Source organism: Cricetulus griseus, chromosome 4, assembly GCF_003668045.3.
Source record: "Cricetulus griseus strain 17A/GY chromosome 4, alternate assembly CriGri-PICRH-1.0, whole genome shotgun sequence".
Taxonomy (NCBI): domain Eukaryota; kingdom Metazoa; phylum Chordata; class Mammalia; order Rodentia; family Cricetidae; genus Cricetulus; species Cricetulus griseus.
Window position 1 is genome coordinate 129,079,518 of NC_048597.1, and position 20,582 is coordinate 129,100,099.

The 20,582-nt window shown below is 42.0% G+C and overlaps 1 protein-coding gene across 2 annotated transcripts in view; it reads right to left on the reverse strand.

The window, feature by feature from the left end:
- Deup1 (deuterosome assembly protein 1) overlaps positions 1-20,582 on the reverse strand; it is a 47,581-nt gene that overhangs the window by 23,588 nt on the left and 3,411 nt on the right. For both annotated transcript variants that reach the window (XM_027410861.2, XM_035443473.1), the window contains exons 3-7: positions 18,106-18,237; positions 12,429-12,542; positions 10,904-11,146; positions 4,820-4,965; positions 1,353-1,458 (exon numbers count right to left, since the gene is read on the reverse strand). In XM_027410861.2, the coding sequence (XP_027266662.2) occupies positions 1,353-1,458; positions 4,820-4,965; positions 10,904-11,146; positions 12,429-12,542; positions 18,106-18,237 (741 nt within the window). The remainder of the gene's footprint in view (positions 1-1,352; positions 1,459-4,819; positions 4,966-10,903; positions 11,147-12,428; positions 12,543-18,105; positions 18,238-20,582) is intronic.

Sequence of the window (20,582 nt, forward strand, 5' to 3'; positions counted from 1 at the left end):
GGGGCCTGGAGATGTGTGCCCTGGCCTCTCTCTGTCCCGCAGAGTCTGCCTCAACCTCCACCAGTGTTAGGATTATTGGTGTGAATTACCGCATCCAGTCAGGATCTGTCATTACAGCAGATTTCCTATTGAAACTGGTAGAATAATTACAAGGAAAATATATTGGTTGTAAAAGGATGAAGAACTGCAGGCTCCATATGAACCATGCCCAGACCCTCCTCATCTTAGGTTTTTAACCCCTGGAGGAGTGCTTGGTCCACTATGGGCCCTCAGAAATGTGAGTGTGACTCAAACCACAACTAGGCCACATCTGTCAGCTGTTGTTCTGAGCCACGCTCTTTCTAAGCATGTGACTTGCATTAGCTCATGAACTTTGAACAGATTTAGGCATGTTTTACATGTCTGTGGGGTGAGACAGCCTACATTCAAAACTTTCATCTACCACTTATCTGTATAATGTAGGGAAATCCAGTCAACTTCCCTGTGCCTTAGTTTCCTCTAATGCAAAAAGAGGAAGACATAGATCCCATTTTTAAAGATGATCATGAGGACTGAGTGACGTAGGCTTTGTTAAATCTTTGGGACAGTTTGTTCCTGGCACATGCCACAACAGTGTCAGCAGACATTGGCTCATTTCATCCCATCATAACCTCAGGGGGTTGGAAGTAGTGTTTTTGTTTCCTCTGAGTTGAAACATTCCCTTCTGCACTGAAAACAGAGCTCACAAGACTCAGGAAACTAACAAACCCCTGCAAGGGAAGGTCCAGGGTACCCTAAAGTTGTAAGATCCCCAAAGTAGTTAACAGTTGCTGGGACCAGGACACTGCAGCGGAGTTGCCAGCTAAGAGAGTTGCAGCTTCTGTGATACATCACCCTCCTGCTTTTCAGTGATGTAACTGCCTCCGAATCCCACATGATCCTATAAATATGCACCTCCCCCTTCTGTAGGTAATTGATAAGCTCATTAGTTTACCAAATGAGCCTTGAGTGGAATCCTTTGGTCTAGAGTCAATGCCCTATCTGGAGTGGCAGACATTCATTCACTATGTCTGTAGTACTAACCACCCCATCCTAGATGAGGCTTGCAGGCAGGTCCCCCAAGGTCACCCACATGCTGAGCATCAGTCTGGGCTCTCTCAGAAGGCACGCCTCCACATTTCATCTGCAGTCTCCCGCTGGCAGAATAATTCAAGATTTATGTTCACACAGAATATCAGAATTATCCGCTTGGCAGATTATTTCTTTCAGAGAAAATACAGCAGGAAAAAGAAGGGATCGAGAAGGAAGATTTTAAAGCCAATTTTATGCAGAGACTTTAGAGCTGGAAGAATGGACCTCGTCATATTCCATACCTTGTTTAATTCTTTTTCATGATTTGGTTGATCTGAGACCATTGAAAACAACTCTTTCCTTTTCCTTTCTGCTTCTTTAGTAGAAGGGGAATATGATGTTTCAAGTCTAAAAATTAAAAATAAAGCAGGCAGCACTTAAGCTTAATTTGACAAATTGTAAATTATATCGTTAGTCTAGACCATTGGAAGCTGTGGAGATAGATCACTATATTGTCAACACCAATAGCTACAAAAATTGCAAGTTCTAATAATTCCAAACCCTGAGACTATTTTTGTTTTTTAGTGAGAGTGGTTTTAATGGGACAAAAGATAGCAGTTCCTAGTCATTTCAATTATACATTAAATAGGCAAAATATTGGGGTTGCATATGTAGAAAAGATTTTTTAAGTTTATTTATATATTTTATGCACACACGTGCTTTGTTTCCATGTATGCCTGCACACCAGAAGAGGGCATTGGATTATAGATGGTTGTGAGCTACCATGTAGTTGCTGGGAATTGAACTCAAGACCCCTGGAAACGCAGCTAGCAGTGCTTGTACTGAGCCAGTGCTCCATCCCCTGGAGATAAGATTTTTGAATAAGAAGAAAAGACTGCTTCTTGTAATAAAATTGCATGGGAGCTTAAATGGAAATACATGAAACTGCTGGTGCACCAAGTGCTGATGCATCAAGGCAAGATAATACGTCAGAAACTCAGGGGGAGCATCGCAAATGCCGACATCTGACAGTGTGGCCAGGAAGGGAACTCAAATGTGCCCTTTTTTGGCTATTTGCATATAAAATGGAAAAGCAGCCACTTGTTAACATGGGGAGGGGTGTGAGGGACAGGGAAACTCCTGGCAGGACAACCCCACCTGATGCTCAGAGAAGCATAGCTAGTGAGGCCTACTTCCCTATAAGGTAAACTGGAACCAGTCATTAAAATACAAAGCAGAGTGGGGGTCGGGGAGGGTGGGTGGTGGTGGAGGATGGGGTGGCAGTGGAAGGGGACAGCAGCTCCAGAAACCTAGGTGAGATCACCACTGTAGTCTGCTGTGGCTCAATAGGAGTTACCTGGGAGTATAACCGGCTTTCTGGAGATATCCCAGGGCGTTCCAAATATTAGAAACACAAAGCACACAAAATAAAACGAAAACTCCAAATCTGAGCAATGATGGAGAAATAATTAATTTAAAGATTAGAAATAAGGGATCTCTCAAAGGTACATATCAATCTCCCTGAGGTATAGGTGTCTAAGCTGGGTTGATCTTTCTGACCATCACAGTTCTCCTCTCTCTCTCTCTCTCTCTCTCTCTCTCTCTCTCTCTCTCTCTCTCTTGCGCGCGCGCGCGCGCACGCGCACACACACACACACACACACACACACACTTCCCATATGCTAGTTTATGTGGGCCAACATAGTGTGTGAGCATAACAGCCACTGTTGTGTAATGATCCTGGAAGACCCTCTGTCAGCTTTCTGTGAATGTTGCTCTCTCTCCATATCCTAGTGAACATGTTTCTCATATGACTAGAGTACACACTACGTATTATTTGCTTCTGTATGATCAGAGTACATACTACATGTTACTTTCCAGTGCCTGTTTGTTTCTCACCGACTAATGTGTTGTATTTCCACTTCATCTAACAGACTTCTAAAGCATCAATTTTAAAAGGAGTCTTTAAATTTCTCACTTGCTATGATTTGGAAAGGGGAAAAGAACTTTCTCATTTCTAGATTCTTGACAAGCACTCTCAAGGGCTGCAGTGCTGAAGCAACCACCAAGACTTTGTGGTGAGCTGCCAGGTTCAGCCATTCTGATAGGGATAAGTGCTTAGAAAACATGACCATGCTAACACAAATAGATAAAGGAAGTATGGCTTTCGTTTAGGAAAAGGATCTTGGAATTGTTGTTTAGTAACGCAAAACATGTCAGCTCATGGCGCTTGTGCTGTTAAGAAGGAAGTGGTTAAGAAGGAAGGAAGACACAATTAGTATCTTCAGGGAAGGTGCTGGAAATGAATGGGAAAATCACTAGTCACTGCGCCAGAGCTCTGGGCTGCTTCACCTTAATAAACCATATAGAAGAGGCAGAGTCAAATTAAAGAAACCCAGACAACAGACCAGACAGGCAGCAGCCATGACACTGTATGGAAAGGATTTGAAGACGGCAGTGGGCAAGACAAAGGTAGGCTGAGGAGTCAAACATGGTGGAAAGCTGTAATGCTCAGTACATGGCATCTCATCAAATCCCAGAATGAGACATCTGAGGGGTCCCTCCAAATGAAAAAGACATAGTTTGGAGACCAAAATGATCATACAGTTTGACCGAGGATAAAAAAGAGTTTGTATTGGCCAAATATGTAGGAACTATGTATTGAAAGAAAGCAGGCTGTGTTTGGATGGAACATTATTAGTTTTGTTCTTTGTAGAGCTAGCTAGAATGAAACTCACTGTGTAGACCAGGCTCGGCTAGAACTCACAGAGATCTGCTTGCCTCTCCCTTCCTAGTATTAGGATTAAAGATCTGTGCCATCATGATTAGCCTGACGTTGGCTTTTTTCCCCAAGATTTATATTTATTTTATGTGTATGGGCATTCTTCCTGTGTCTATGCACCGTGTTAAGTATGTGTAGTGCCAGTAGAGGCCTGAAGAAGACATTGGATCCTCTGGAAGTAGAGCTATAGATGGTTATGAGATGCCATGTATGGGTCTGGGGAGTTGAACCCAGGTTTTCTGGAAGAGTAGTCATTGCCCTAACCACTAGCCATCTTTCTATGTTACCATGTCCTACAACTTTGAAGAAATTATTACTGTCTGAAAAGCAGTAGCAATTATCTTTCAACAAATATCCTTGATCATTTAGCCATTCAGATTTTTAAAATCTTATCATTTGTTTCATTAGCTTGCTGATTCTGAGAAGAAAGTTCCACAGCAGTGAATTGTTAAAGAAACCTTCTGATCTCTTCTCTTCAGAACCCCAAACACTGAATTCTCAGGAGATCTACTTTCTGGTGGCTGTGAAAAATGCAGTATGTGTCTACTCTGGATTTCTTATTTTAAGTTATGCGTTTGTATGTGTGTCTGTGCACATGGCTGCAGGTGCCCTCAGAGGACAAAGGCATCAGGTGCCCTGGAACTGCAGTTCTAAGCATTTGTGAGCCACCTGTCATAGATTCTGGGAACTGACCTAGAATCCTCTGGAAGTCTTAACCACTGAGCCATCCCTCCAGGACAAGCAGTAACTTTGTGTATGGGGCGGCAGATTGTGAGGGCAACTAAACCAGAGACAATTAGAATAAAGAACAAATCTCCCTTCTCTGAAAATCTACAATTAAATACCAGCTCTACACTACTATTCCTACTGATGTCCTAAAGAATGCATGGTAATTCAAATAAACTTTATTCTAGTTCAAATATGAAGCCCTCAAATACATACACACAGCCTACTTTGAGGATTTTCTCTCCAGTGTGGGAACTGTACCTTTTCCTGTTATCGTGAGCATTCTGGCATTCTCCCATTTTCAATAGTTCTCTATGTAAGTGCAATCTTTCCATTTCTATAATCCTCAGGAGATCATCACGTGACTGTAACTCATTCTTCACCTCCGACAATCCTGCTTCCATGGCCTGCATTAAAAGAATTTTTGGCATTCACTTTAGAAATATGGTGCACAATATATTAAAAAAATCTAGTCCCCAAGACAACATAGGATATTGCCATTGCTCTTGGGTGCCCACCGGATCCTGCTGCTGAAATAATAGTTGCAAGACACGGGGAAATTGAGCTGGTAGTTTGCTCCTTGCAGGACAGCTTTCCAAGTCCAGAATGTGCTCCACAGGCTGTTGCAGGAGAAAATGTGCCAATGGTGTTACTCAGTGGGAGACCCTGATGCCACCAACATATCAAGCAACACGTGCCTGCTGGTGCAATAGTGGCATGAACACTGTGGAGATGACTCTCACATACATACTATACTCTCTCACACACACTCACACATGAAAGTACCAAGAGGGCTTGTTAGGAAGAAGGAGAGATACAGTGAGGGATGAAGGGCCTGAGAGAAGGTAATGGTGGGTGAAAATGACTAAAATTCACCACATGTATGAAACTGTCAAATAATTAAAAATTAGCACCAATAAATCAATGTGCTTAATTTTAAATGAAGCATTTTTTCCTCGTTTGCTTGCTTTGTCTTACAGAATTCCTTTCACTCTCTGGACAAATCCTCGCCGAGCTCCTAGTATGTGCTCTGGGGCACAGATACTAATCGCCTTTAGAGAGTTCACCTTCCTGGATAAAGACAACAAATGACCAAACCACATCAATGCGGTCACCCTGTGTGCCAATCTGAAGCCCTGAAGGCTGAATAAAGTACAAAGTGAGAACTCTAATCAACACTGGTGCTTTCTGGTTAATAAAATACTAAGCAAATGACAGATAATCGAATGACCAAGGCCATAAACCTGCTTTCCTGGCAAAGCTGGCAACACGATGACTTAGGAACCTCATTCATCTCTTTCCCCACGGCAGTCAATGCTGAAGCATCTAGGAATACCGTGGCTCCACAAGAGGCCTGAGAAGTTCAGAAGTGAAGCAGAGGATCTGTACTGGAGAGAAAGGGCAATTGCATGGACAGGGATCCTCAGCAGGTGGGTGGGAGAAGCCAAGGCACAGTGAGAAATCAGTATCAAGAGGGAAGGAGGATGGGTGGAGGTAAGTTTCTGCCTTTGGGTATGGGGAGCTTCAGAGCCTGGCTGTCTGTTGGTGGAAGGGAGGAGGCATCAGGAGTGGGGATTCACACAAGTACACTGGCTGGCTTATGGCCTTGGTCATGTGATTATCTGTCATTTGCTTAGTATTTTATTAACCAGAAAGCACCAGTGTTGATTAAAGGTCACACTTTGTACTTTGTTTAGCCTTTAGGGCTTCAGATTGGCACACAGGGTGACCGCATTGATGTGGTTTGGTCATTTGTTCTTTGTCTTTGTCCAGGATGGTGAACTCTCTGAGGGAGATTAGCATCTGTGCCCCAGAGCACACACTAGGACCACAGGTCAGCAGTCTAGACTTGGGGCTTTCCCATCTCAAGTTCTATGGTGGTGCTGTGTGCCCATTTCAGGCACACCACAGCCTGTTGGAGGATCTTCTGCAGCCATGCTGGCAGTTCCCTAGGAATCAGAGGGTATTCCACAGGAAGTGGCTCCTGCAGCTGGTTTCTTACCCTCAGCAAATTTCCAAGGTTCATCTGTTTTTGTTTCTGCCTGAAGTATATCCTGTTACATGGATGTACCATATCCTGAGTTTCTGTTCATCAGTACACACTGCGGGTTAGCTCTACTTTTTGGCAATCATGAGCAATGATTCTACTTAAATGGTTGCAGTTCTCAGGAAGTTTTCTTAAAGCAAAAGCCTTCAATTACATGTCTTTCCCAAGGGCCAGGGTTTGGGAGGGGCTGATCACAATACTTAGCCACTCACATTCCTGGTGATTCAGAAATAAGTTTAAAAACAGGTTCAAAATGATGTCTTATGAGATTGGTTTAGGTATTATCTGCTTTAAAGAGTGGGGATTTTTCAGGTAGAGTTAAAATTTCAAAAACTAAAGAGACGTGAAACAATTAATTATACAGTAGGAAAGCAATTTACCGTAATGCAAAAGCTACCTGTTATGATATACAGGTGAAGAAGGGGCAGCCCGGGCTTTCTGCTTGGTGGAATTCCTACCATAGAACTTGAAGTGGGGAAGCCCCAACTCTAGGCTGGTGACTTGTGGTGTCAGGGTGACAGGAGTGGTTTGTTCTGTTTATAGAAAACAGATGAGTATCCAGGAGAAACATGAAGTGTAATGGTCCAGCACCACAGGTGCATGAATGTAAATTAAGATGTACATTGTACATGTTGGAAATAATGACAGATAAATAGGCAATTAGATTGTGGTTGACAGTATGATGTAAACTGGCTGCAAAAGTATAAGGACAACTGGAAGGATTTGTTGATATTGGTAAGTCTAGAATTATCTTCTTGCTTTGAATTCAATAAGCCCAAGTTGACATGAGAATTAATGGATGTTTAAAACTAGGAGGTAGCTTTGAAATTGATACAGTTTTGCATGAAAGTCAAATCAATTATTTGTGCATGTGTCAGCTATCTGGGAAAATGATTTTGTTGCTGGGAAAGTTTCAAGCGTGTCTGCAACAATTTCAGCACTGGAAGCTCCCTTTAATTTTGATATTTTATGAATCCCAAATATAGAGCAGGCATTTAGCACTGAGATGTAGGTATGTTGTCGGTGTAATATAGACACAGATTTTTGATGACTTAGTGTGAAAACTATAAGATCTCATTAATAACTTTTACATTTTGTTCATGTTTTAAACGACAGTGTTTTGATATACACATGTATTGGTTTGAATAAACATACTATTTACAATAAATTTACTTATTTCCCTCTAGTTCTTTAATGTGACTACAAGAAGATTTTAAACCCAGGTTGGGGATGGAGCTCGGGTGGGACCGTGCTTTATCTAGTGTGCATGAAGTCCTGGGTTCTGTCCTTAGTGCTGCAAATCCCGAGTGTGCTAATACACACCCAAACTCCCAGTTCAGGAAGGGGAGGATGAAAAGTTCAAGGTCACCTTGGCTGTATAGTGAGTTTGAAAGCAGCCTGGGCTACACGAGACCCTGTCTCAAATATCAAAATAATGAAACAGAACAAAAAGCAGTAACAAACACTCCAGAGTTTAAATTAGACCGACAGCTGGATTATATTTTTCTTGGACAGTGTTGCTCTAGTTCTTAGAAGTGTCTTAACAAGCAAATGAGAAGTTAACTTTGCCAGCATAGATGTTTGAAAGAGGCAGAACCACTGATTTTTGTCATTAATCTTGAATGGAGAATCTTGCACATTTAAAAACAGGAGGGGTGTGTAGGATAGTAAATAAACATGAGCAGTGGGATATGTGTGCTGACACATTTCAGGGTTGCAGAAAGACAAATGATGTGCCTGGAGAAGATGCAGACACAGCTGGCATCTGCGACATATTAAATGACAGCAATTTAAATAGGGATAGTTGTCTTTTTGCATTTATATGCAAGATGTGGAACATTCTGTCAGGTGGCTAAAAGGAGAGGACAAATTTTTTCACAAATGCCTATTATGGTTCCAGTATTATTTACCTCTACTAATCCTTAATTGATAAAATGCAAATTTTGTAAAACAAATCTAAGGCCCATCTGTTTAGTTGGGAACTTGTCTAATGCTCTGAAAGGAGCACTGATTTTAAACCTTCAAATTAACTGGAAAGCTTAAACAAGGAATTCTCAGCATTCACTGAAAAGGACAGGTCATAAGTGTCAGCAGGAAATGAAACACGGGGAGGAGGGAAAAAAGCAGGGGACTTGGTGCTTTTTCCAAAGAGAAATCGTGAAACTTTTGAACCAAGTTACTTTTCAATTTTCAAAAATATTTTTATTAGGACAACAGATTTTTTTCCTCTTGAGCATGTTCCACAATCACTAGGTTTGCTTTTTTAATACCTGTAACTTATATGTGTGTATGTGTGTGCACATGCACAAGCTCATGTCTGTGGTATGTGAGTGCACATGGGTATGTAAGGAGGACAGAGATGGACCCTGGGTATATTCTATTGCTCTCCACTTTGTTTTATTTTATTGAGAAAGGGAGACAGGGTCTTTCACCAAACATGGAGCTCACTATCCAGCAAGACAGTCTAGCTAGCAAAGCTCTGTGGATCCTTAAGTCTGTCCCAACCCACTCAGCAAGCACTTTGGGGAACAGACTTGCAGGGATCAGAGCCAAAAAGGCCCCAAGTAGAGACAAAACACAAAGTTCTTCAGTCCATGCAGTGTGAACTGAAGCCCAGAGCAGAAGGTTTTGGAAGGACCTATAAAGATAATCTGCTTAATCACTGAGTGTGATCTGGCACAGGTTTCACCTGTGAAAACAGCAGTGAAATGTATGCTCACATTGACTTTAAACAGAAGGTAGGTCCAGTGTCCCATCCCAGAGAAGGAGAGAATCCTGCTGAGAGAAAACCAGCAGTTTTGCAAATAGCCCTCACAGGCAGGTGGGTAACTAGTAAACTGAATACTAGGAGACCCTGGCCAACCTCCAGGAAGACAATGATTAATCTTAAACTATGACAGAACCAGGGAAGATGCCATCACACCTGTCCTACATCTGGAGGATGCCTGGCTTCTTCAGTGTCTAGTATTTTCAGTTCAATCTGGTTTGTTTGTTTATATCCGTATTCAAATTAATGTTAGAATAATGCCTTTCTCCAGACAAAACTGGAGTTTAAGATGGGGGAGATGCAGGTCTCTTAGAAATATCACTGGGGAAGAGAATGTGGGAGCCTTGTGATCTGTCCCCTCCCAAATGCAGAGGAAGAGGGCATGGGGGAGAGCAGATGTGATGCAGATGTTTCAGGACAGTTCTTTAGGTGACACTGCAGTGTGGGGAAGAAGGGGCTGGCCCAAGACTAGGAAATGTTCCTGAGAGTTGAAGAGCAGAGTATCTCAGAGAATCAGGTCTGCTTAGGTAGTGAGCTTTAGGATGGGGAGAATGAGGGGAGCTGAGTGATGGGTTAGCTGAATGAAGACAATGGTAGAAACATCTGGAGGTGGGAAAGGAGGACTAGAAGCAGAGAAAGACTGGTAAGGAAGTTTCAAGTGTCTGAATTCACATGGGTAAGAAATGATTACGGGATAATAAGAGCTGGTTTTGAAGGGTGCTGTTACTAAATCTCCCTGCTCATTGCAAAAAGTAGAAAGAAAACAAAAAATGGCTTAAGGAAGACAAAACTGGGTACATACTTACCAGTCTATAAATCCGACAGTGTCACCACAACCTTCAGTTCCAGAAGACCGTTCTGCAGGGGTTTATGACCAAGTGTGATGATCCATTGGTGGGCCAAAGGCTTGCGTGCTATTGCCTTATTCTCCAAAGAGTTTGTATGAGCCAGGAGGTTGAAGCTTTGGGAAATGGGGTCCATTGGACTTCCAGCCTGTCCTCCTTCCCCTTTGCCATGGGCCATGAGGTTTTAGTTTACCCTGATCTCCTATCATGATGTTGTGCCCCACCACAGGCCATTCCCAAACCATGAACCTAAAGGAACCTTTAATCTTCATGGTTTACCCAGAGTGCTTTGGCTACAATGGTGGGAAGTGGACTAGCATGGAGAGCTCCCAGTGCTAAATCAAAGAGTAGCTCCATGCCTCTCACCAAAGTCTAACCCTGAATATAAGCCTGGAGGGGAAGAAGGTGGGTGGCCACTGGGGTATGGTTTTTAGGCACAAAGGTTTTTGACGGCTGTTCCGATGCACGGGTGATAATACACATTGTCACTGTGCTATTAAAAAACTCCAGAGGCTAAGATACCCATGAGATTACTGAATTTACTCAGGTGAGAATTACTTATGGAGGGAGCTCTGACCTGAGTTGACAGTGCAGTAGTAGAAATCTGTCATAAAACTGTCCGTATCAGCTGGCATCTGTGTAGCTCATCAATAGCTGGAAATGAAGCTGAAAGCATGGACCCTCACCTGGCACTGCCTCTGGCACATCTTCAGTTCTTGCAGAAGCTTCTGGTTTTCATCCTGTAACTTGTTCCTGCTCAGTGCTATTTCACTCACAGCCGATTTTAACTTTTCAATAATGAACTCATCTCTTTGGCTTGCCTCACAGCCAGGATCTGAGTCACACATCATGTGAGGGTTCTCAGGGCTGATGTCCTCTGGGCATTGCTTCTTACCATTTAGCTGAGTTTGGTAATTTTGTGCCTGTTTCTGAGAAATATGATAACTCCATAAATTGATTATTTAGGCTTCCATACAGGCAAAGAAGTAAGAGAATTAGTAAAGATATCTTTTAGTATTAAGCTTGGCCTATACAGTACAGTGTTATGCTTGTTTATAACTTCAATTTCAGATGATGTGAAGAAAAGATGCATTTGCATAACTTTGGAGCAGGGAAGGGGTCTGGAGGAGGACAGATCTCATTAATCAACAAAGACAATCTAGAAGCTATAATAAAAGAAAAATATTGATTCAATTACATAATAGTTGAAAATGTCTCTATGGTAAAGAAATAAAGACCAGAAACAGATTGAGGAAAAAAAAAACAACAAAAAAACAACAGTTGCTAACACATAACTGGTTTTAGTAATTCCTAATGTGCAAAACCTCTATGTTTTGATAGGAAAAGCAAGTGACACAAACCAAATGCACAGAGCGTGGGGGAACAATGCTAACAAGTGCATCAGGACATGCTCAGTCACACAGGGGGGTAAGGACATGTGAAACAAACCATACAGACATAAACTTTGTTTTGTGTTTTGTTCGTTTTTGGTGAGTCAGATTCCTACTATGCGAGGCAGGCTTGCCTCAAACTCATGAGCCTCCTCTCCTGCCTTTGGCCCCCAAGTGCAGGGTGTAAGCCCATTGAACCAATCAGACCTCTCCCCCAAGGACTTCTAACTGCCAGGTTCCACCCACAGAACACTCTAACTGTCCTAACTGCTGGACCCTGACCCCACCCTACAGAGTAACAAAGCCCAATCTCTGGACATGAAATCTCACCAATCTCCACCCTGGAAAACTCCACCCTGAAAAGTTCCCCCCTCTTCCCAAGAAACTCTCTCTATATAAGCCCTGTATCCTGTTCAGTTTACTGCTATTTCTCTCCCAAGCAGAGGTAGCCACCCTTCTGATTTTTTTCCTCTCAATAAATCTCTTGTGTGAGGTTTGTTGTTCGGTGTTGGCTGCCAGGATACCTTTCCATCTGAGCTGTAATGCTTACACAGGGATTGTCCAAACTACCTGGAAGCATATGTTGTCTAAAGACATAACAACACCAGACTTTGAGACACAGAGACTAAAATCATGGTCACAAAGTGCTCATGCACATGACTGTGCTGACATTAGACCCAAGATGACTGCTATCCCTCAGTTCACACTTCCATGAGTAAGTAGATTATTGAATACAAGGATGGCAGCAATTAACTTCTAATTGTATTTTCCAATTTAGACAATATAATTTAATAGTAATAATAATAAAATTTCATTTTACCTGGAATTGATTACATTTTTCAGATAGTAATTTCTGTTGAGCATCCAAAGATACTAGGTGAGTCTGATAGAGGATCTCTTGTTTGTCCCATTCCCTTGACTTTGTTCTAAACTCCTTTTAGAAGAGGGAAGAGGGAAATAAACAAAATTATTATACACTAAAAGTACAGCGAACAGAGTTTCTTTCCTTTGTGTATCTTCATTATGAGAAAAAATGTCTATTCTTTACCTATTAGGAAAGTAAACAAGAAAATGATGGAATTACACATTAATTGATTATTACAGGCTCTGTGTCCTACATCTGAATCACTTGGAACAGGGGAGTTTTGTTTCAGATTTGGGATTGGCATATTCTTAATGAGATGCCTTGGTGATGCTGTCCAAGTCTAAACACACATTCAACTGTTTCACACACCCCGTGTGTACTCTGCCAAAAGGTGATGTTATGTGCTATGTTTGATATACCCATGCTGTGGCCACCCATATTACTTGTGGCATTGTGTCATCGCTCAAAAAGCCTGGGATTCTGGAGCATTTGGGAATAGGAGTGCTTAACCTGTATATTCCAGTTTTCTTTGAGGAAATTATAGAATTTTTAACATACAAAGAAATAATAAACATATTGAAAGCACAGATCTCTCATATGGCAAAAGGAGAGTCAAACAACCTTCAGCATCAGCTGGCCCCTCCTATCCTTTCTCAGATGTTTCTCCCTTCCTCATTCGCAACACTTAGTCACTGGCCATTTGCTTTCAGTACTCAAGAGGCAGGGGCTGGGAGCTGGAGAGATGCTCAGAGATTAAGAGCCCAAACTGCTCTTGCAGAGAGTATGCAGCTCCAGGGGATCTGCCATCTCTGGCCTTAGCAGGCATCAGCATTCACAGGCATAACCCCCATAATTAAAATAATTCATTAAAGAGATGCCCTTTCTCAAGTTCTGTGTGATCAGTGTTTTGCCTCGTAACTACATATATTGAAACATAATGCTCACTGTCATGAAAGTGAAAGTTGGGCGTCCAGGAGGTTATTGAGTTATGTTCCTAGAGCCAGTGTGAGCTGGATTAGTGTCCTTGTAATAAAAGATTAAGAAATACAGGGATCAGGCCAGCCATGGTGGTACACATCTTTCATCCCAGAACAGAGGCAGGCAGATATCTTAGTTTGAGGCCAGCTTAGTCTAGAGAGCAAATTCGAGGACAGCCTGGGCTACACATAAGAAAGAAAGAAAGAAAGAAAGAAAGAAAGAAAGAAAGAAAGAGAAAGAAAGGAAAGGAAGGAAGGAAGAAAGAAAGACAGGAAGGAAGACAGGAAGGAAGGAAGGCAGGTAGGCAGGCAGGCAGGCAGGCAGGAAGGAAAGAAGGAAGGAAGGAAGGAAGGAAGGAAGGAAGGAAGGAAGGAAGGAAGGAAGCCAGGGGCCTGGGAGACAGCTCAGCTTGCAAAGCATTCATTGTGTAAGTCTAAGGGCCTGAGTTCAATCCCCACCTATTGTATAAAAATCCTGGATGGTGCATCAGTGCTCATCTGTAATCTCAGTGCTGGGAAGGCACAGGCAGGGGGATCTGGGTCCAGTCATTCTAGACAAACAGGGTCTCAGTGAGAGATACTATTTCAGAAAAGCAAAGTAGAAAGAGATGGGAAGATATCTGATGCAGACTTCTGGCTTCCACACATGCACACATTCTCATGAACACACACACCCATCCCCAACAAAAGATAAGTATTTCCTCCCATTCTCCCTATTTTCTGCTGTACAACCAGCAGGTAACTGTTGAACCAAGAGGAGACCCTCATCAGAATCTCACCATTGGCCCTTTGTCTAAGCTACCCAGCCTCTGCATTCTGCTGTAGTAGCCTGAGCTAATGTTGGCTTTATTGGCCCCTGGCTTTGAAAACCATTGTGAAGCTAAAATCAGCTCAGTTGGGGAACAGAGAACACATCTTATCTTGTACTTTATTCCCATGTATCAGTTGGGGAAGAAAATGTGGGACTAGCTGGATATAGTGTGCTTTGCTGCTCAAGTGCCCACTCAAGTAATGCAGTGTAGAGCACCATGGTACAATGCAACATGGAGAGCAACGGACATGGCTTCGGAGGTGCCAGAGATGTCCCTGCATCTCACTTCTGGCTGGGCTGGTTGCTGCAGTGTGCCTTTCTGTCCAGGCTTTAGAAGACTAGCATGGAGGACTGTATGCGCCAAGCTCTGCTTACAGTCCCCGGTTTGGAACTTCCATGACTAACCCCCTGTCCCACTTTTAAAGGAATATACAGTAAAGGAGCAGCATACACATAGTTTATATGTTTATATATTGTTTAAGCCATTTACAGTACCCAAGTACAGTAAAACTGTCACATAAAAGCCACCGGGATAGTTTTCCTATTATGTCAAGTTGGAACAAGTTGTGTTTGGCTGGAGTCCTTTAAAAATGGCTGCAGGGACTTGCTAGGCTATGCTGCACAAAAAACATGTTGATGCTGAGAATGCAAACTGTCGTGCTTAGAATGAGAAAAACAGTGCTTTTCATATTTCCTACACAGAAATGATTTTGAAGAATATTTGGGAAATTTAAATATTTTTTTTAATATAAAAGTCCTAATCAGTGAAGGAGGTCTGTAAGTGAGGAAGACTTTATAGTAATTAAAGGCAATCTGAAATTAAGTGGAGGGAATATGTCTGGGAAATGCAGGCACACACTTCACTGTCTAGGTGCATAAAAAGATCTTATGACAAACTCTATTAGGGTAATGGGACAGTCCACTTATGGACTGATTCCGACAATCAATGATGTAAATTAAGAATGAGTCCTCAGTAATAGTTACACATTTATAAAATTAGGTTCCAAATAGGTAACATTTAAAAATCAATGCAAGGTAGATATCAAGAATTTGATTTTCATATTTATGATGATGCCATGAGGAAACCCATTATTTTATATGCTAACTTTAGGAATTAATTAAAATATTTCTAATTAAAAACAACTCTTTGGGGAAAAATAGCAAAAAATAGAATAAGATTGGCTTAAACAGTAAATATGTTTTCCTTTTTTAAATGTTTCACACAGGATCTCATTGTTCAGCCCAAGCTGGCCTTGAACTCGAGGTCCTTCTGCCTTCACTTCCCAAGTACTGAAATTAAAGGTATGACTCACTTGTCTAGTTTAGAAAATATCTTTTAGATAATAAATATACTTATCATCACCTACCTAACACCTACAAATAACCTTAAATATTCCCCAGAATGCTTTAAGAGGAGGCAGTAGCATTAACCTTAGTTCATAAGGACTAAAAACAAGCATTGATGAGGTCTAGGATGGCTAGACAGTATCACAGACATATCAGTGGGAACTGATAACAGTTCAGATTCCTCCAGTAATCAGAGATCCATCTTTCAAGGTTAGGCAGCAAGCACGATGAATTCAGGAATGTGGGACTTCTTGAAGGTCAGCCCAGGGGAGTCTCCCAGTCCTCCAGGGGGCAGTCTTAAGACTACAAAATTTTCTCTGAGCCTTTTAGATTGAGAGTGGGTCATGGTCATTAAAATGAGCATTTCTGGTGATAACTGGGTTATTAGTTTTTGGTGGTGGTTGTTATCTTAAAAGGGCCCTTATTCTGAACCCTGAGAAACAGTGTTGAGTGATGTGTCTGTGACTCTACAAATTACACAATGATCTTAACTTTTTATTAGAATTTTTTTCCATATTCACATCAAAGTGGAGAGTAACCCTAATCCTGATCTTTACCCAGTTTTAACTTACACTTTACCCAGTTTTAACTTTCACTAACAGCCTGGCTCATTTCCCACTCTTGTTCAAGTATTTTAAGGGGACTTTCTGAACTCATGCATTTTCACCCCTAAATGTGTCAGCGTGTAGCCTCAGGTGCTGTTCCTTGAAGCTGTCCACTTTGGTTTTTGACTGTGTGTCTCACTTGGCCTGGCTGGCCAGTGTGCCCAGGGATTCACCTGTCTCAGGCTCCTTAGTGCTGGGACTACAGGTGTGCATCACCATGCCCAGCTTCTAGAATTAGTCTGGAGCTTGCGTCCTTGTGCTTGAGACAAGCACTTTACTGACTGAACTGTCCCCCAGGCACATCAGCCTAATTTACTAATCAAAGATGGAACTTCCTGAGGCTAACATGGTCTAAATGTCACAGAGTGATCAAGAAGTAGGGTAGGTGATGGTCTGCGTTATAAGCCATGATTTTCCCACTGCACACACACTGTCATAGTGATATTACTATGGCATTGAATGCGCTTGTTCTAAAGGAGAACATGTTCCATGTTCAAAAACAAGAACAGCCATCTCCTCCATGCTATTTCCAGATGACTGTAAGAAAAACAGCTATGTTGGTATCCAAGTTATACTGTGTCTACTTAAAACTCGTGCATAAGTATAAACATATTCACGAGGATGTGTGTTGTCAGAAACATGTATATGAATGCACTTTCCTCCCGAAGCCCGCAAAGAGCCAACCAAATAGACAATGGGTGCTACTATAGGGTGTTCTGACTTCCATGTCAAGAAAGGGTTAAGTTCTCCAGAGCCTGCGTTAGAATACCCCTTGAGAAGCCAGCCAGCCTGGGGGAGGCTGGGAGCAAGTATAGGGATTTCCTTGAGTGCCATTCACTGGGTCACAGTGGCTTTATATCTGAAGAACTCTTTCTTAAGGAGCAAGTGTAGAGTCTGTGGGGCTTTTGAGGTTAGCCCCAGGCCTTCTACCACACTGTCTAGTTCCATGGATGTGATCTCAAACTGTGATTCTCTCTGCTTTTACAGAAATTTTGGAGCAGGAGTAAGAAAAAAGAGCAAGGTAGTGATGTGTGAAGACAAGGAGACAGAAAGAAGGTCAAGGACAGGCCCAGTGGGAGAATGACAAGGACGAGAAAGGCCAAAGTTCCCTAAACTGTCTCTGACCTTGGTCACTGGGAGACGCAGGATCGTTCTGATCTCATGAGTAGGAGAAAATGAGACTGTTGGCTGGGGATGGGTCGCTCGGCTTAGGACCTGAGGAGAATGAAAGAAACTGAATAGGGTAATACAAAGGTTAAGGAGAAAGTGACCCCCAAGCCGTGCTGGAGCCCAGCAAGCCAGATGTCAGGGGCTCAGGGAGATTCAGGATTTTCTGCAAGGGTTCTCAAGAACACATGGAGAAAGATGGCTGTTTTGTGGTTTCCAACGCTATACCATTAAGAGGGTAAGAATAAAGGTCTTGGCAATATACTGAATCTTTTCAGAGATGGATTTTAGAAGTTCTCAGTGACATGGGACAACTTAAATGGAGTGGAATTAGGCCTTTAAACAAAACAAACCAAAACCCCAAATACCTGGGACTTCAGCCCCTGTTCTGAAAACAGTTTTGAGGCTCACTGAGATTTAGTACCTAATAGTTAAATGGACGTTAAAAGATTTATTAGGTATTCTATTTAACTGACCCTAGGGTGCCCTTCAATTTCATTCAACAGTTGTGGAGTCTTTGTTCCTTTATCTATTTATTTATTTTAGCTCTCCCAATGTGTGTGTATGTACGTATGTATGTATTATAAATCATAGTTATTTTTGAATTCACTAAGTGCCTGAAGCTGGAGGTGCACTAAGAGGCCATCCTGGGTGCCCCGTGCCTGGAGATCGAGCCCACTTCCCCAGCAAACTTCAGAATACAGGGACGGGGAACGCCTGCTCACCTCCAGCTTCTGGTTCAAACTGTTCAGCTCAAAGGGTATTTCTTCTTTGCTGGGGACCTCTTTTCGGTGAACTTGGCTTTGCTTCATCTGGTGTAATCTCAGTTTTTCAAAGCTATTGGTTAGCTTAGAAAACTGCAAATGATAGGAAATAGTACCCGTTACTTACAGCTGGCCTTCATAGTGTTTTTTTTTTTTTTTTTTTGTCACACAGCTCTTCAAAAAGGTAAGTCATGATTAGAAAGTGCAGTAAAACTTAAATGTCCCAATTAGTGAGGATGGAACCTGCTATTAAAACTCAGTTACTGAGGCTCAACAAGATTCTACATCTGTGTATGTGAATCTGGGCCTTCATTAACTGTGCAGTGAGCCGATGACTCACTCAATGATAAATGTTTTGTTCAGTTTTGTGTCAAGTGTATGTAGACAGCAAAGCTAACGGTTAAAAAAAAAAAAAGCCCACAAATTTTCCTTACTTTTTCTTATTGCCATCTTGTGTTGACAACTTTAATCTCAACAGATCAGTTGATGTAACTGCGGCTCATCCTTTCATGTATATCTACAGCATGGGGTCCTAGCTTCTGGGGAGATTTCAGTGTCTGTTCATTGTTTCCACTGATGCTTTTTGTGCTGTAATAGCTACAGAGGTAGCTAAGCCATGGCTGACAGACTCAGGTCCATCTCACCTGCGTCTCCCAGCTCGTTCTTGAGCTGTCTCTGTATGTTTGTTGAAAAGATAATCTCTTCTACTGAATCATCTTGGCAGCACATCTGCTTTAGTTTCTTAAACATAACGTGCTGTAGTTTTGTCTTTCTTTTTACTTTCAGCTTCCCTGTGTAATCATATTTTAAGGGAATTCCTTGAACAGCTCATTGAGCTGGGTCCTGTTTTTGTGTATCTGGCACTCTTTAATTTGTGTGGTTAGGCCATTTTTGTTTAATATAATTATAGCTATGCTCGATTGAAGCTAGGCTTCTTGTGTTTTGTTTTCTGGTTTCCTCTAGCTTGTGGCTTGTTTTTACTTTCTGGTCTTCCGGTGGCTCACAGGGGGTATTTTTAAGGCTGCGATGAGTTGTAGATAGTTTTGAGTGTGTCTCTTTACATCATTTTCAGCCGCTTCTTCAAACATCAGATTATATGCACACACCTTGCTGTGGTCTTCAGGTACCTGTTACTTCCCTAGTTCGAAGATGGAATGCTTATTTTCTTTTCATCCTGACTCGATTATAAACAAGAATATCACATATTTTTGATACATACCCTGGAAACTACATTTGCCTTTAATTTTTTTTTAAATCAAACAATTAGCAAAACTCAAGAGCAGAAGCGAAATCTGTGGCCAGGGATGCAGGATTTTACACCAGAGCTTTCCTGTGAAGAACCTCTGGTAGCTATTATGTTAGGGTGATGTTACTGTTAACAGAGGCACTTTCCCTCCTCTGACTGTGCCTTGGTTTTCCATCACTCCTAAGGATATTTTCTTTGGGACAGAATCCCAGAGTCGACTGTTCTGCTCTTGTGACCTTTCTGTTCCTCCCACGAGAAGTCACTGCCATCCAGATTGCTTTTCCCTTCTGTAAGACTTGTCACTTTCACAAGCTTCTGAGGTGGTTTATGTTTTTTTTTTTTTGTCTGTTATATAATTCTTTGGGTTTATCCTGTTTGGGATTCACTCACCCTTTGGTCAAATTTTGGGGCATTCTAGGCACCTTTCCCCCTTTTCCTTTCCTCCTGTAGTTTTAATGACAGGAGGAAGCCCCATGTCCCTCAGGCCTGTGCCCTTTTAGTGTCCCTCACTGTGCAGTCTGGAAATTTCCACCCGAGTCCTTTCCTCTTGTCTTCTCCATTCCACTTCTAAGACGTCTATTGAATTTTTCAGTTTGCTTTTTCTAATTTTCAGTTATAAAGTTTATAATTTTTTTTGATATTTTAACTTTTTTGCTTGAATGGTGTGTGTGTGTGTGTGTGTGTGTGTGTGTGTGTTTGTATGTGTGTGTATGTGTGTGTGTATGTATGTGTGTGTGTGTGTGTGTGTGTGTTTGTGTGTGTGTGTGTTTTGAGACAGTTTCTTTGTGCAGCATTGTGTCCTAGAGCTTGCTCTGTAGACCAGGTTGACTTTGAACTCCAAAGTGCTAGGATTAAAAGGTATGTGCCATCACCACTCAGCTAGAATGTTAAAATTTTTTATCAATTTTAAGCATGCTTGCAAATGTCCACTGGATGATCTTTATGACCACTGCCTGTCAGATTATTCTAATTGTGTCATTGACATTTGCTGATTGTGTCTCCTTTTACACTGAGATCTGGTTTTCGTTATTGAGTGATTCTTTGTAGGAACCTGGAAACTTGGTGACACTGTGTCTCAACACTGTCTTCAGACTATGTTGCAACAGCAAAAATGGAAGGCCCTGGCCACTGCTAGGCAGCAGGGGAAGTCCAGGAGCCAAGGGCGAGTGCTCCTCATTGTACCTGAGAGGAA